Raw genomic sequence first — 13,833 nt, forward strand, 5'->3', positions numbered from 1 at the left:
TGCAACTCCTTAGTTTGGTGTTATTTTTCTCGTTACACTACACACAACGCATGTCTAAGCTTCCTTGGGGAACAGCAGGACTAAACAAGCATTTCAATAGAAAATCCCATTGGCCTTAAAGTCCTTGATGTGACCAACAGGGGCCTGGCTTGATTCAGCCTGGATTTAGCTACGACGGCAAAACCCTCAGCGTTGGCCGTCATTACCCCGACGAAACTGACAGCACCTTCTGGAGTCCCGCACGTGCGCAGGATAATGTGAAAACCTAGAAGTTGCTGTCAGTGATGCTACGTTTCACCAATAGATGTGCAGTCGAGGCACGCCAGGACTGTAACCGTGGAAATCAATGGAATTGATAAGAACCCCCACTCACACACTGTTAGTCTCGCTGTAAAAAACCCTTGGAAAGGCTACACCTTTTTGAATGAGGTGTAATTGGGCTCTTAACTGCACACTAACTTCATAATTGCTGTTGAACACCCTCACTGGCCTTGAAAGGCCAATTCCATAATTGTGGAATGTCAAATTTCTCCATAATGATAAAGAATTCCACCTATTTTTAAAAAATATACACTTTTCATTTTTTTTATAGTTTGCTTGTCTTTATGTTAGTTTATATCTTAATCCACTTATAATATTTTATTTTCTATTTGAAAATTTAAATTAAAAGTGAAGGATTTTAGGAGATCTTAACTTCCTGGTTTGCTGTGCGTGAATACTTCAACGGACTGCCTACCTGCCTACAGACATCACTGCTGCCTGGAGAGCCTCTTGACTTAGTGCCAGGGTTAAATTGCTGCTGGGGAAGGGGAAAACCAGGCCACAGAGATTGCTGAATCTTTCTGGACAGCTTTCTTCGAGGTCAGTGATGAGTGGCCATGGTTTGCCACTAGCCCTGAAATTCAAGCCATTTGTGTTGTAAAGCTGAGATCACCTTGAGCCTTTAGGCCAGTGTTTCCTGCTAAATTGCATAGGTGTGCCATCAGGCAGCAGCCCGGAATGGTACAGCGCAGGCCTAGTTCTGCAATAAATAATGCGCATGCTCCTCCCAAAGAAAATTTAAAGGTTCACGCATTAGACCATAAGACATAGGAGCAGAAATTAGGCCATTCGGCCCATCGAGTCTGCTCCGCCATTTAATCATGGCTGATAAGTTTCTCAACCCCATTCTCCCGCCTTCGCCCCGTAACCTTTGATCCGTTACCAATCAAGAACCTATCTATCTCGGTCTTAACTACACTCAATGACCTGGCCTCCACAGCCTTCTGTGGCAATGAATTCCATAGATTCACCACTCTCTGGCTAAAGAAGTTTCTCCTCATCTCTGTTCTAAAAGGTCTTCCCTTTACTCTGAGGCTGCGCCCTCGGGTCCTAGTCTCTCCTACGAATGGAAACATCTTCCCCACGTCCAATCTATCCAGGCCTTTCAGTATTCTGTAAGTTTCAGTCAGATCCCCCCCTCATCCTTATAAATTCCATCGAGTATAGACCCAGAGTCCTCAAATGTTCCTCATATGTTAAGCCTTTCATTCCTGGGATCATTCTCATGAACCTCCTCTGGACCCTCTCCAGGGCCAGCACATCCTTCCTGAGATACGGGATCTAAAATTGCTCACAATATTCTAAATGTGGTCTGACCAGAGCCTTATAAAGCCTCAGCAGCACATCCCTGCTTTTATATTCTAGTCCTCTCGAAATAAATGCCAACATTGCATTTGCCTTCCTAACTACCGACTCAACCTGCAAGTTAACCTGAAGAGAATCCTGGACTAGGACTCCCAAGTCCCTTTGCACTCCAGATTTCTGAATTCTCTCCCCATTTAGAAAATAGTTTATGCCTCTATTCTTCCTACCAAAGTGCATGACCTCACACTTGCCCACTTTGTATTCCATCTGCCACTTCTTTGCCCATTCTCCTAACCTGTCCAAATCCTTCTGCAGCCTCCCGGCCTCCTCAATACTACCTGTCCCTCCACCTATCTTTGTATCATCTGCAAACTTAGAAAGTGGCTTATGTACAGTGACTAACCTTTATGGACATGCAACAGAAATAGGTAGTTCACCCTGATGGATTTAGAATACAAGCACTGTACGATTGTAAGTGAAGAAATTCTCAGTAGGGAGGGTTAACTCTCATTCATCTCCTTACAATAGTGGCTGTCAAACTTTTTCTTCCACGGACCACCTAGGCAGAGCAAAAGATCCTGTAGACCACCTACCGGTCCCAACCGCCTTTGCTTGCTGTTGCAAAAAAGCTCAGCAGAATAAATGGGAAGAGTGGCGTGGCTTTTGATGAAACACCCGTGAGGTGATGTCTGGTTCCAAGGTGAAGAGCTTCAGTCTTAGGTCGGGCTCCACATTCAGCCCTGCAGGTGTTGAAAACCTGACCTCCCAGTTGTACTTTGTTGGGAATGACAGCTCGGAGTGCAGGATACTTGGTACGTACGTGGAGCCTAACTTACCTCGGCGAGTACCAACCCATCTCCGATGCAAGCTCCATAAGATAGTCCACCCCTTTTGGACCTGGAGGACCCTCAGTGGTCTGGGGGCCACATTTTGAAGCACTGCCCTATGATTACAGAACACAAATTCGATTAACTCTGCAGTAGTGCGTATTTTGAGGGCGGGTTGTGTTAAAAGGGGAAAGAAAGTCACTTAAAGGTGTTGCACAAAAATAAGCATTCGATAAAAATGCAAATATACCACTTATTTCAGACTGCATACAACTAAAAAACAGAACTTTTCTTGAGTTAGCTGGAACATTTGCTTTGAATTCAAGGTCAGTACATAACTCTGGAACAGTAACTCAAATCTTTTGCTGAAGTGAAATGGATCAGTGGAGTAAGAAACTAGTGTTTTGGACTGTGCTGCCTATCATCCGTAGAGGAAGGCTTAACATGAGAGTTGAGTTAGCTTTCATTATACTACATGTTCGTCCATGCCTGCAGACTGCCTGAATCATAAAAGATTGAAATCCTATGGAGCAAACAAATGGGAAATGTTGAGCACTCAAGACTGTTTGCATACCCACGCACACTCCTCATTCTGATTACAGACTAAAAGGTTTGTTGTAGAGAGACACGTGATTCAACATGTGTGCAGTTGACAGAAATCAGGACCCTGGGGAGGGCAGTGGTGAACAAATCCTTTGTGTTGCTCTTGATAATGCTGTGCATTGAAAAAAAAACAGGTACAGTGCGTGGTGACTGCTTTGTCAGTACAGCTGTTACCCGTTTTATGCAGTTCGACATTGTGGGCTGCCCTATGATGTCACCTAGAAAAGCCTGAAAGGATCTGTTAATACAGAAGGAAACATTCAACAGCCTAAGGCAAAACTCAACACGTCTTCGCTGCTCTTGAAAGAAAGACAGATTTGTGTTTATATTGTGTTGTATCGCACCTCTCAGAAATATGCCAGACCACTTCACCCCACTGAGTTACTTATGAAGTGCAATAACGATTAAGTAGACAGATGCAGCAGCTAATTTTCACACAATGATATTCTACAAATAGCCAGTTTATCCATTGGCTTTTTTGTGGTGATGCTGACTGAGGGAGCTGTCTTAACCAGGACTCAGGAGAACTCCTCACCCCTCATCAAGTAGTTTCAGTGGTTCCTTTAATACTTACCTGAACCACGGGAACAGTTAACTTGGGGTTTAGTTATTTGCGCAATCCATCAGCTGTGAGTCGGTTGGCACTCTCACCTCTGGGGTGTGGATTTAGGCCCTACTCTGGCACCTGAACACAAAAACCAAGGCTGGCACTCCAGTGCAGCACTGACAAGACAGCTTTAGGGTGAGATGTTAAATCGAAACCTGATCTGCCTTCTCAGATGTATGTGTAAGATCCCATGGTACTGTTTCGAAGAAGGAGTTATCCCTATTGCCCTGGCCAATATTTTTCCCTCAATCAACACCACAAAAACAGATTATCTGATTATTATCCCATTGCCATTTGTGGGAGCTTGCTGTGTGCAAATCGGCTGATGTGTTTTTTACATTACAACAGTGACTACACTTCAAAAGTACTTTATTGGCTGTAAAAGCATTTTTGGGATGTCTGGTCGTTGTGAACAATGCTATACAAATGCAAGTCTTTTTACTGCCCTGCTCCTTGTAGGTGGTGGAGGTCATCAGGTTTGGGAAATTCTGTTGAAGAAGCCGTGGATAGCTCCTGCAGTGCATCTTCTGGATAGTAATAGTAATATACCCTAAATGGTAAAGTTCTCAATGGGTACCAATACACAGAGCTTAAAAGGTAAATGAGAAAAGCTATATTAAAGGGCAGGTAGGATTCTATGTTTTACATAAGAAGGCATCAAATACAGAAACAAAGAACTGAAGATGAATCTACACAAGGGACTGATTAGGGCACAGTTGGGATGCTGTGTGCAGTCACGGATATCATGGCAAAATAGATTCACCGGGATGACCCCTGGGATGAGAGGATATGGTAAGATGAGAGAATTGGAAAAGCCTTGCAAAGCACTCAGTGGGCGGAATTGTCCCAGATTTGCACTAAGTGCGGTAGCGGGCGGGTAGAACGACGCTTTACCTGCTGGACGCAATGGCAGGTTTTCACTCCGTATCGTCCCGAACTCACCTTATTAGTTATGCATTCCCGGGAAAGATGCCATTTTGATGGCAGGCGGGCTCTCGTTCACCCGCCATGCCATCACCCCAGCGCTTCATCACGCTGGGCGCCATATTTAAAGTCTAGATCCGCGCACACATCTCAGGCCAGGACTACTGCAGGGAAGATGTTCACGAAATGCAAAAAGGCTGCAGCCCCCTGGTTTAGTGACGCATCACTGGAACGCCTTTTGGACTCCACGGACGCCTGCTGCGATGTCCTCTATCCCCGTTCTGGCTGCAAGATGGGCAGCAGGGTGATCAGCCAGGCTTGGGAGGCGGTGGTAGCGGTGATCAGTGCCAATGCCGCACAGAAGTGGTTGGCCATCCAGTGCTGGTCGAGGGTGAATGATCGCAACCATGCAGCCAGGGTATGGCGATCACTCTAAACTCACACACTCACAAGCCCATCACACATTCACTGGCATCTCACTCACTGCCAGCTCAAAGGACATCGCCACCCATTCTCACACACACACACACACCCCCCCACATGTCCACCTGGCCTCATCTCCCCTGGAGACAGCCTCCTCAGCCCTCACCATCTTGAGGCCATTTGCACAGCTCAACATGTGCCCCCCACATACACACTGGGATACCCCCCCACCCCCAAACCCCTCCCCAGTGCAGCCCTCGACAGGCAGTTTCATCCCATACCTGAGGTCATTTCTCCCACTTCGCCAAGCAATCCCTAGCCCTGCAGACATTGAAAAGCCACCCACATGTGGCTGATGTGGTAGGTAGAGACCTGCCCGTGAGCTCCCCCTAAAAGTGATGTGGTGCTGTCTGTAAAAGCAGGGATGTGCTGCTGAGGCTTTATAAGGCTCTGGTAAGACCACATTTAGATTAGAATATTGTGAGCAATTTTGGATCCTGTATCTCCTGGAGAGGGCCCAGAGGAGGTTCATGAGAACGATCCCAGGAGTGAAAGGCTTAACATATGAGGAACGTTTGAGGACTCTGGGTCTATATTCAATGGAGTTTAGAAGGATGAGGGGGGGGATCTGATTGAAACTTAGAGAATACTGAAAGGCCTGGATAGAGTGGACGTGGGGAAGATTTTTCCATTAGTAGGAGAGACTAGGACCCGAGGGGCACAGCCTCAGAGTAAAGGGAAGACCTTTTAGAACAGAGATGAGGAAGAACTTGTTTAGCCAGAGAGTGGTGAATCTATGGAATTCATTGCCACAGAAGGCAGTGGAGGCCAGGTCACTGAGTGTGTTTAAGACCGAGATAGATAGGTTCTTGATGGGTAAAGGGATCAAAGGTTACGGGGAGAAGGCGGGAGAATGGGGTTGAGAAACTTATCAGCCATGATTGAATGGCAGAGCAGACTCGATGGGCCGAATGGCTTAATTTCTGCTCCTACGTCTTATGATCTAAGCCTGGTGCTGATGACTACAAGTGCTGCCCGAAGCAAGGTGGGCAAACAAACCTCGAAGTCCCGAGGGAAGTGCAGCCCACCAGGTGCACGTCGCTTACGCGCTGTTGTGAAACATGTCGGGTGTGTTTTTCTGCTGACCTGACCGGATGATCCAGCGGGGGGCCGGGGGGTTGGGGGGGGTGGGGGGGGAGGGATTCTGCCGGCCTGGCCTAATAACGATATGCAGATGTATTACAATGATGTTCCCGCCGTCCGGTGACAGGAAACGCGGCCCGCCGTCAGTGGACGATTGCAAACTGGCTTCACGCCATCGTGAAACCGATCACGCCGGCGAGCAGGGAAAACACCGGCCAGTGGAGCAGAGAAGTTTAAGTGAGTTGTTGTGATCTGCAGTACGCTGAATGGGAGGGCAGCGGAAGCAGATTTGATAGTAACTTTCAAAGGGGAATTGGATAAATACTTAATAAAAAAGGGAAACAATTGCAGAGCTTACGGGTAAAGGTTGGAGCAGTGGGACTAATTGGATAGCTTGTTCAAAGAACTGGTGCAGACATGCCATCCTAGATAATGCAGCTTTCTGACTCAGGTAACCAGAGAGCCAAGCTGACACAATGCTGAGACTGCACCCAACACCCTACTTGCACCGCTTGAGATGAAGCTAAACATCACCCCCACACACACACACACACACACCCCCCCCCCCACCCCCACCCCTTCTGTTACTGAAAAGGCTAAATTGACCTTCACAGCTACTAGCAAGGGAAGACTCACCTTCTGTTACTGCCAAGGCTAGGCAGGTCTTACTGACGAGGCTGGACTAACATCACTGTTGTTGCCAAGGCTGCATTCCCTTCCACTCCCCAGAGGAAAAACCAGTAAAACACGGAAAATGATTGGTACTGGTCTGAACTGGTCTTGTATACCTTAAAATGGAACTACAGTTCAGACCAGTGCCAGTCACTTCCAAGTATTACTGGTTTTTCCTTCTGATGAGGCTGGACTAGCCTCCACTTTTACCGATGAGTTCGAACTGACATTTGCATAGCACTTTTCACATCCTCAGGACGCTGCGGAACATTTCAGAGCCATTAAATTTGTTTTGAAATGTGGTCTCTGTTGCGTGTGGTCAACTCCGCAGCCAATCTGTGCACACCCACAAACCATAGTGAAATTTTTAAGTCATTATAATCCGTACCAGTGTCATGGGATCACACCTGAATGGGCAGATGGACCTTTGTTTAACATCTCACCTGAAAGGCCACACTCCGGTGTGAGGGTAAGGGGGCTATCAGCAATAGATTATGTGCTAAAATCCCAGTGTGGAATTTAAATGCACAAACTTCTGATTCACCGTTACCCACTGAACCCATCTTTGCATAGACACGGGGAGACAGTGGCGCAGTGGTAATCTCGTTGGACTCGTAATCCAGAGGGCCCATGTGAATGCTCTGGGGCCATGGGTTGAAATCCCACCTCAGCAGCTGGTGGAATTTGAATCCAGTTAATAAATCTGGAGTATAAAGCTAATCCCAGTAATGGCGACCATGAAACTATCAGTTATTATTGTAAAAACCCATCTGGTTCACTTGTGTCCTTTAGTGAAGGAAATCAGCCATCCTTATCCAGCCTGGCCTGTATGTAACTCCAGAAGCACAGCAGCGTGGTTGACTCTTAACTGCCCTCTGAAATGGTCTCCCAAACCACCCAGTTTAAGGGCAATTAGAGAGGGGCAACAAATGCTGACCTTGCCAGTGCTGCCCACATCCCATGAAAGAGTAAAAAAAAATCTTTTCGGTACTGTGGGACTTGTGTCAAACATGCAGTAACTTTATAAAATGTATAACACTAAAGCCAGCATTCTAAATTAAAGATAGCCAACTTAAACATTTGAACGAATTGCAGTCTCCTGATCAAAATGATATTTAAAATGCTGAATTGCAGATATCCAATTTTAATGTCAAACTTATGTTGCTCTGTAACCTTTATGTTAATTGTTTTACTAACGATCTCAGGGATTGAACCTCAGGCAGATTCTGGACAATGCCTTGAAGTCACAATTGTAAATGAACCGGTGTTATCCTCGCTTTTAAGCAGGGGTGGGAACCAAGCAGACGGTGCAAAAAAATGAACTATTAATCTCAGACAGAAGCATAGCCATCTGCTGGTAGGAGTGTGGTACTCCTCCAGCCAAATTAAACTGGCCAAATAAAAAACCCTTAAAAGGAAGGGGGAAATTCACTTGTTTCTTTTAAATGTTTTTAACTGGACTTACAACACAAGGAAAGACCAGCATCTATTTTTAGTTTTCAATGAGAATGGTTCCAGGAATGAGGAACTTCTTTTATGAAGATAGATTGGAGAAGTTGGGACTTTCCCTTGAAGAAGTTTGAGAGGAGATTTGATAGAGGTGTTCAAGATCGCGAGGGCTCTGGACAGAGTAGATTTGGGAGAAACTGTCCCCACTCGTGAAAGGATGGAGAACAAGGGGTCACAGATTTAAGGTAAATTGCGAAAGAAGCAAAAATGATGTGAGAAAATACTTTTTCTTGCAGCGAGCAGTTAATGTCTGCTAAGCACTGCCCAAGAGTGCGGGGGAGGCAGGTTCAGTCGTGGCATTCAAAAGGGAATTAGACTGCTAGCTGAAAAGTAACAATGTGCTGGGTTAAGAGGAAACGGTGGGAGAACGGCACCAAGTAAGTTGCTCATTTGGAGAGCTGGTGCAGACACGATGGGCTGAATGGCCCCCTTCTGTGCTGCAAAAATTCTGTCATCCTGTGAATTACTGAAATTCAGGCTGGGATGTCTTGCAGTTCTTTCAAGGTACTGCTTACTCTGTACGATTCATCGATAGGCAGACCACTTGAGACCTGCTTTTGTGTCGACACACTGAAATTTTGCTGGGGCATCAGGAAGGAAATAGCCAGGCATTATAAATCCGGAGACTAGTTTCCTTCCCCGTTTAAAAAAGAAACACAAAACAAATGGATTCTTAGACATTGGTTTAACTTGCAACTTTAAAAATAAATTAAAACGCTTTATACTTAAAAATAAATTACATGCCTTATGCATAATTCTTTTCATGAAGTGTTTTGTGGGTGTTGAGGTTGCCATCTGAAAACTAGTGATGGATTAATACAGACTCTGTCTGTGTGGGTTGGTTAGCACAGTTGGCGAGATGTCTAGAGTGTGGTGCAGAATAATGCCAACGCCATGGGTTCAAGACCTGTACCAGCTGTTGTAGCTCATGGAGACCTGTCCCCTTAACTTACCCCATGCTTAGAGTGCCGCCCCTCAAGCTGTATAACCAGTTGTCTCTCTGTACCGGAGAGAGAGATGTCTAGAGTCCTTTGCGGGCTATGGCTGATTACCTTACCTGCTCCTGTGTGACACACTGCAATGTGAGCATGTCATGGAAAATGGGGAAAGGGAGGGAGGGGATCCACAGTGTTGAAATAGGGGAAATCTGCATGCAATGCTGGTATGCATTCTTGTTACAACACAGCAATGATCAGCCTTATGTTTCAAAATGAGATTTCTTCGGGTCTCGAGATACTTGTTTCATTGCTGCAGATTGGCGGCTGTGCCTTCAGGCCCTCAGCTCTGGAATTTTCTCCCTAAATCTCTCCACATCTCTACTTCCATCTTCTCCTTTAAGACAGCTTCTGCAAACCTACTCCTTTGATCAAGCTTTTTTGGTCAACTGCGTTCATAGCGCTTTATGCAGCTTGGTGTTAAAATTTGTTTGATAATTGTTCCTGAGAAGCGTCTTGGGAAGTTTTGCTACGTTAAATGTGCTACCTCGTTGCCCCTTATTTCTTTAAGTGCTGCCTCTGCTTTGGGGCTCCTTGTGCAGCAGTCCTTCATCTAAGAGAGCTGACAGGTGGGTGACCTCTTTTCAGGCCTTTAGAAACACCAGGAGCCAGCTGAGCGGGTCACGGGTAGCTTCGCCTTCTGATATCCCCGGCTATTTCCCTCTGAGCCTTGCATTCTTACGATGGAGCATCAGCTGGATTGCCGAAGTGTTGTTCGGGCTTTGTGAAGTTCCTCTGGTTTACCACGCAGCTTAGCGTGGCTGTAGCCGCTTTTAACTGCAATCGCGGGAGACCTAAAAATACTTGGGCCAGGATTTTACAGCCTCTCCCGCCCGACTGGGTATTACGGCCCCGGCCAAACTGAATGGAGATTTAAACAGCTCGCCGCATCAGCCGGCGGGGGGAGAGATGCCGCGGTGGGGCTGTAAAATCCCTGGCCTTGGATTTAAAAAAAAAGAGGCCTGAACACTTGAGTTTGCTGCATTCAGTCTCTTACACTCCTGGGTAACCGATTGTTTACTGAAGGTGGCCTCTGCTGCTGATTCAATGTCCTTTATTTCCTTTCAGATAATTATGTCGCCTGGGTTCAGTGCAGCAAGAAAATATGTGGGAAGTGGAGACGGCTGGAAGACAATGTGGATCCAGCAACTCTGCCAGAGGACTGGATATGCAGTCAGAATCCAGGTACTGAGTAATCCTTCCATAATAAACACAATGATGTTATTTTCTCCTACTGGCCTGTCTTTCACAGGAGGCACGGTCTGTTGAAAAGCATTGCTCAAACTATTTTTAATTGAATATTGGATTTTACTGAATATTGAATTCAACAACTTTAGGTCTTGAGCTCCCTCCTCCACCCCCACCCTCTTTCTGTTTCTTCCCCCTTTTGTTTTTTTCAATAAATTATATAGATTTTTCTTTTCCCACCTATTTCCATTATTTTTAAATATTTTTAAATCTTTTATGCTCCCCCCACCCCCACTAGAGCTATACCTTGAGTGCCCTACCATCCATTCTTAATTAGCACATTCGTTTAGATAATATCACCAACTTTAACACTTATGTGTTCTTTTGTTCTCCCTCCCACAGCTTCCAACCTGATAGTCGCCCAACCTCGGACGGCCCGCTTCTATCTCCTACCCAAAATCCACAAACAGAACTGCCCCGGTAGACCGATCGTCACAGCTTGCTCCTGCCCCACAGAACTCATTTCTCGTTATTTTGACTCCCTTCTCTCTCCCCTTGTCCAGTCCCTTCCCACCTACATCCGTGATTCCTCTGACACCTTACGTCACATCAACAATTTCCAGTTCCCTGGCCCCAACCGCTTCCTCTTCACCATGGACGTCCAATCCCTCTACACCTCCATCCCCCACCAGGATGGTCTGAGGGCCCTTAGCTTCTCCCTCGAACAGAGGCCCGAACAATCCCCATCCACTACTACTCTCCTCCGTCTGGCTGAACTTGTTCTCACGCTGAACAATTTCTCCTTCAACTCCTCTCACTTCCTCCAAATAAAAGATGTGGCTATGGGTACCTGCATGGGCCCCAGCTATGCCTGTCTCCTTATGGGGTATGTGGAACATTCCTTGTTCCAGTCCTACTCCGGCCCCCTTCCACAACTCTTTCTCCGGTACATCGATGATTACTTCGGTGCCGCTTCATGCTCTCGTCGGGACTTGGAAAAATTTATTAATTTTGCTTCCAATCTCCAACCCTCCATCATTTTCACGTGGTCCATCTCTGACACCTCCCTTCCCTTCCTTGACCTCTCTGTCTCAATCTCTGGTGATAGACTGTCCACCAATATCCATTACAAACCCACCGACTCCCACAGCTATCTTGACTACAGCTCCTCACACCCCACTTCCTGTAAGGACTCCATTCCATTCTCTCAGTTCCTTCGCCTGCGTCGCATCTGTTCCGATGATGCTACCTTCAAAAACAGTTCCTCTGACATGTCCTCCTTCTTCCTTAACCGAGGTTTTCCACCCACGGTTGTTGACAGGGCCCTCAACCATGTCCAGCCCATCTCCCGCGCATCCGCCCTCACGCCTTCTCCTCCCTCCCAGAAACATGATAGGGTCGCCCTTGTCCTCACTTATCACCCCACCAGCCTCCGCATTCAAAGGATCATCCTCCGCCATTTCCGCCAACTCCAGCATGATGCCACCACCAAATACATCTTCCCTTCACCGCCCCTATCGGCATTCCGTAGGGATCGCTCCCTCCGGGACACCCTGGTCCACTCCTCCATCACCCCCCACTCCTCAACCCCCTCCTATGGCACCACCCCATGCCCACGCAAAAGATGCAATACCTGCCCCTTCACTTCCTCTCTCCTCACCGTCCAAGGACCCAAACACTCCTTTCAAGTGAAGCAGCATTTCACTTGCATTTCCCCCAACTTAGTCTACTGCATTCGTTGCTCCCAATGTGGTCTCCTCTACATTGGAGAGACCAAACGTAAACTGGGCGACCGCTTTGCAGAACACTTGTGGTCTGTCCGCAAGAATGACCCAAACCTCCCTGTCGCTTGCCATTTTAACACTCCACCCTGCTCTCTTGCCCACATGTCTGTCCTTGGCTTGCTGCATTGTTCCAGTGAAGCCCAACGCAAACTGGAGGAACAACACCTCATCTTCCGACTATGCACTTTACAGCCATCCGGACTGAATATTGAATTCAACAACTTTAGGTCGTGAGCTCCCTCCCCCATCCCCACCCCCTTTCTGTTTCCCCCTTCCTTTTCTCTTTTTTTTCCAATAAATTATATAGATTTTCCTTTTCCTATTTCCATTATAAAGGGAGAAAAAAAATTATTTATTTATTTATTTATTTACATCTTTTATGCTCTCCCCACCCCCACTAGAGCTATACCTTGAGTGCCCTACCATCCATTCTTAATTAGCACATTCATTTAGATAATATCACCAACTTTAACTTTAACACCTATGTGTTCTTTTGTATTATTGTTGTTGACATCTTTTGATGATCTGCTTCTATCACTGCTTGTTTGTCCCTACAACCACACCCCCACTCCACCTCTCTCTCTCTCTCTCTCCGCCCCCCACATACACACCTTAAACCAGCTTATATTTCAACTCTTTCTTGGACTTGAACTCAAGTTCTGTCGAAGGGTCATGAGGACTCGAAACGTCAACTCTTTTCTTCTCCGCTGATGCTGCCAGACCTGCTGAGTTTTTCCAGGTAATTTTGTTTTTGTTTATGTTTTGTTCTTTTGTTCTGTTGTCTGTGACATCTTTTGATGATCTGCTTCTATCACTGCTTGTTTGTCCCTACAACCACACCAACCCCCTCCACTTCTCTCCCCCCACCCAAACCCGCCCCCCACCCCCACACACCTTCAACCAGCTTATATTTCACCCCTTTCTTGGATTCACTCAGTTCGGTCGAAGGGTCATGAGGACTCGAAACGTCAACTCTTTTCTTCTCCGCCGATGCTGCCAGACCTGCTGAGTTTTTCCAGGTAATTCTGTTTTTGTTTTGGATTTCTGGCATCCGCAGTTTTTTTGTTTTTATCTATTTTTAATTATTATTGTCAGAAGTAAAGTAACCTAAGTGCTGAGGGAACATTTCCTCCTTAAAGATGACACATCAATGCGGGCTGTTGTTGGGCTGGGTGAATGTCAGAGGCTAGAGAGAAAAATTTTAAATTGACCACAAGAAGTAATATTTGTAAAAAGCATTCTGAAAATGATTTGACCTGGGTGTGATACTGAAGATAAAAATCCTTAGGTTCATTCAAGGTTGCGTTAGATGGCGCGGTGGGATAAATCATCGAATCATCAAATAATACAACGCAGAAGGAGGTCACCTGGCCTCTGGTGCCTGTACTGGTTCTCGGAAAGAGCTATCCACTGCCCACTGCGCTTTCACTAAGACTCCGCCAATGTTTCCTTTTGAAAGTTACCGCTGAATCTGCTTCCACTCCTCTCTCATGCACCGTGTTCCAGATCATAAGAACCTGCAGCATTAAAAC

General features: G+C 46.3%; 1 protein-coding gene across 1 annotated transcript in view; it reads left to right on the forward strand.

Moving 5' to 3' along the window:
- The first annotated feature begins 6,585 nt into the window (after positions 1–6,585).
- The window catches only part of LOC121272256 (zinc finger CW-type PWWP domain protein 1-like), a 50,843-nt gene continuing 43,595 nt past the window's right edge, over positions 6,586–13,833 (forward strand). The window contains exons 1-2 of the mRNA XM_041178785.1: positions 6,586–6,604; positions 10,398–10,514. Coding sequence (XP_041034719.1) covers positions 6,586–6,604; positions 10,398–10,514 — 136 coding nt within the window. The remainder of the gene's footprint in view (positions 6,605–10,397; positions 10,515–13,833) is intronic.

The sequence above is a fragment of the Carcharodon carcharias genome, chromosome 33 (assembly GCF_017639515.1).
Source record: "Carcharodon carcharias isolate sCarCar2 chromosome 33, sCarCar2.pri, whole genome shotgun sequence".
NCBI classification, from domain to species: domain Eukaryota; kingdom Metazoa; phylum Chordata; class Chondrichthyes; order Lamniformes; family Lamnidae; genus Carcharodon; species Carcharodon carcharias.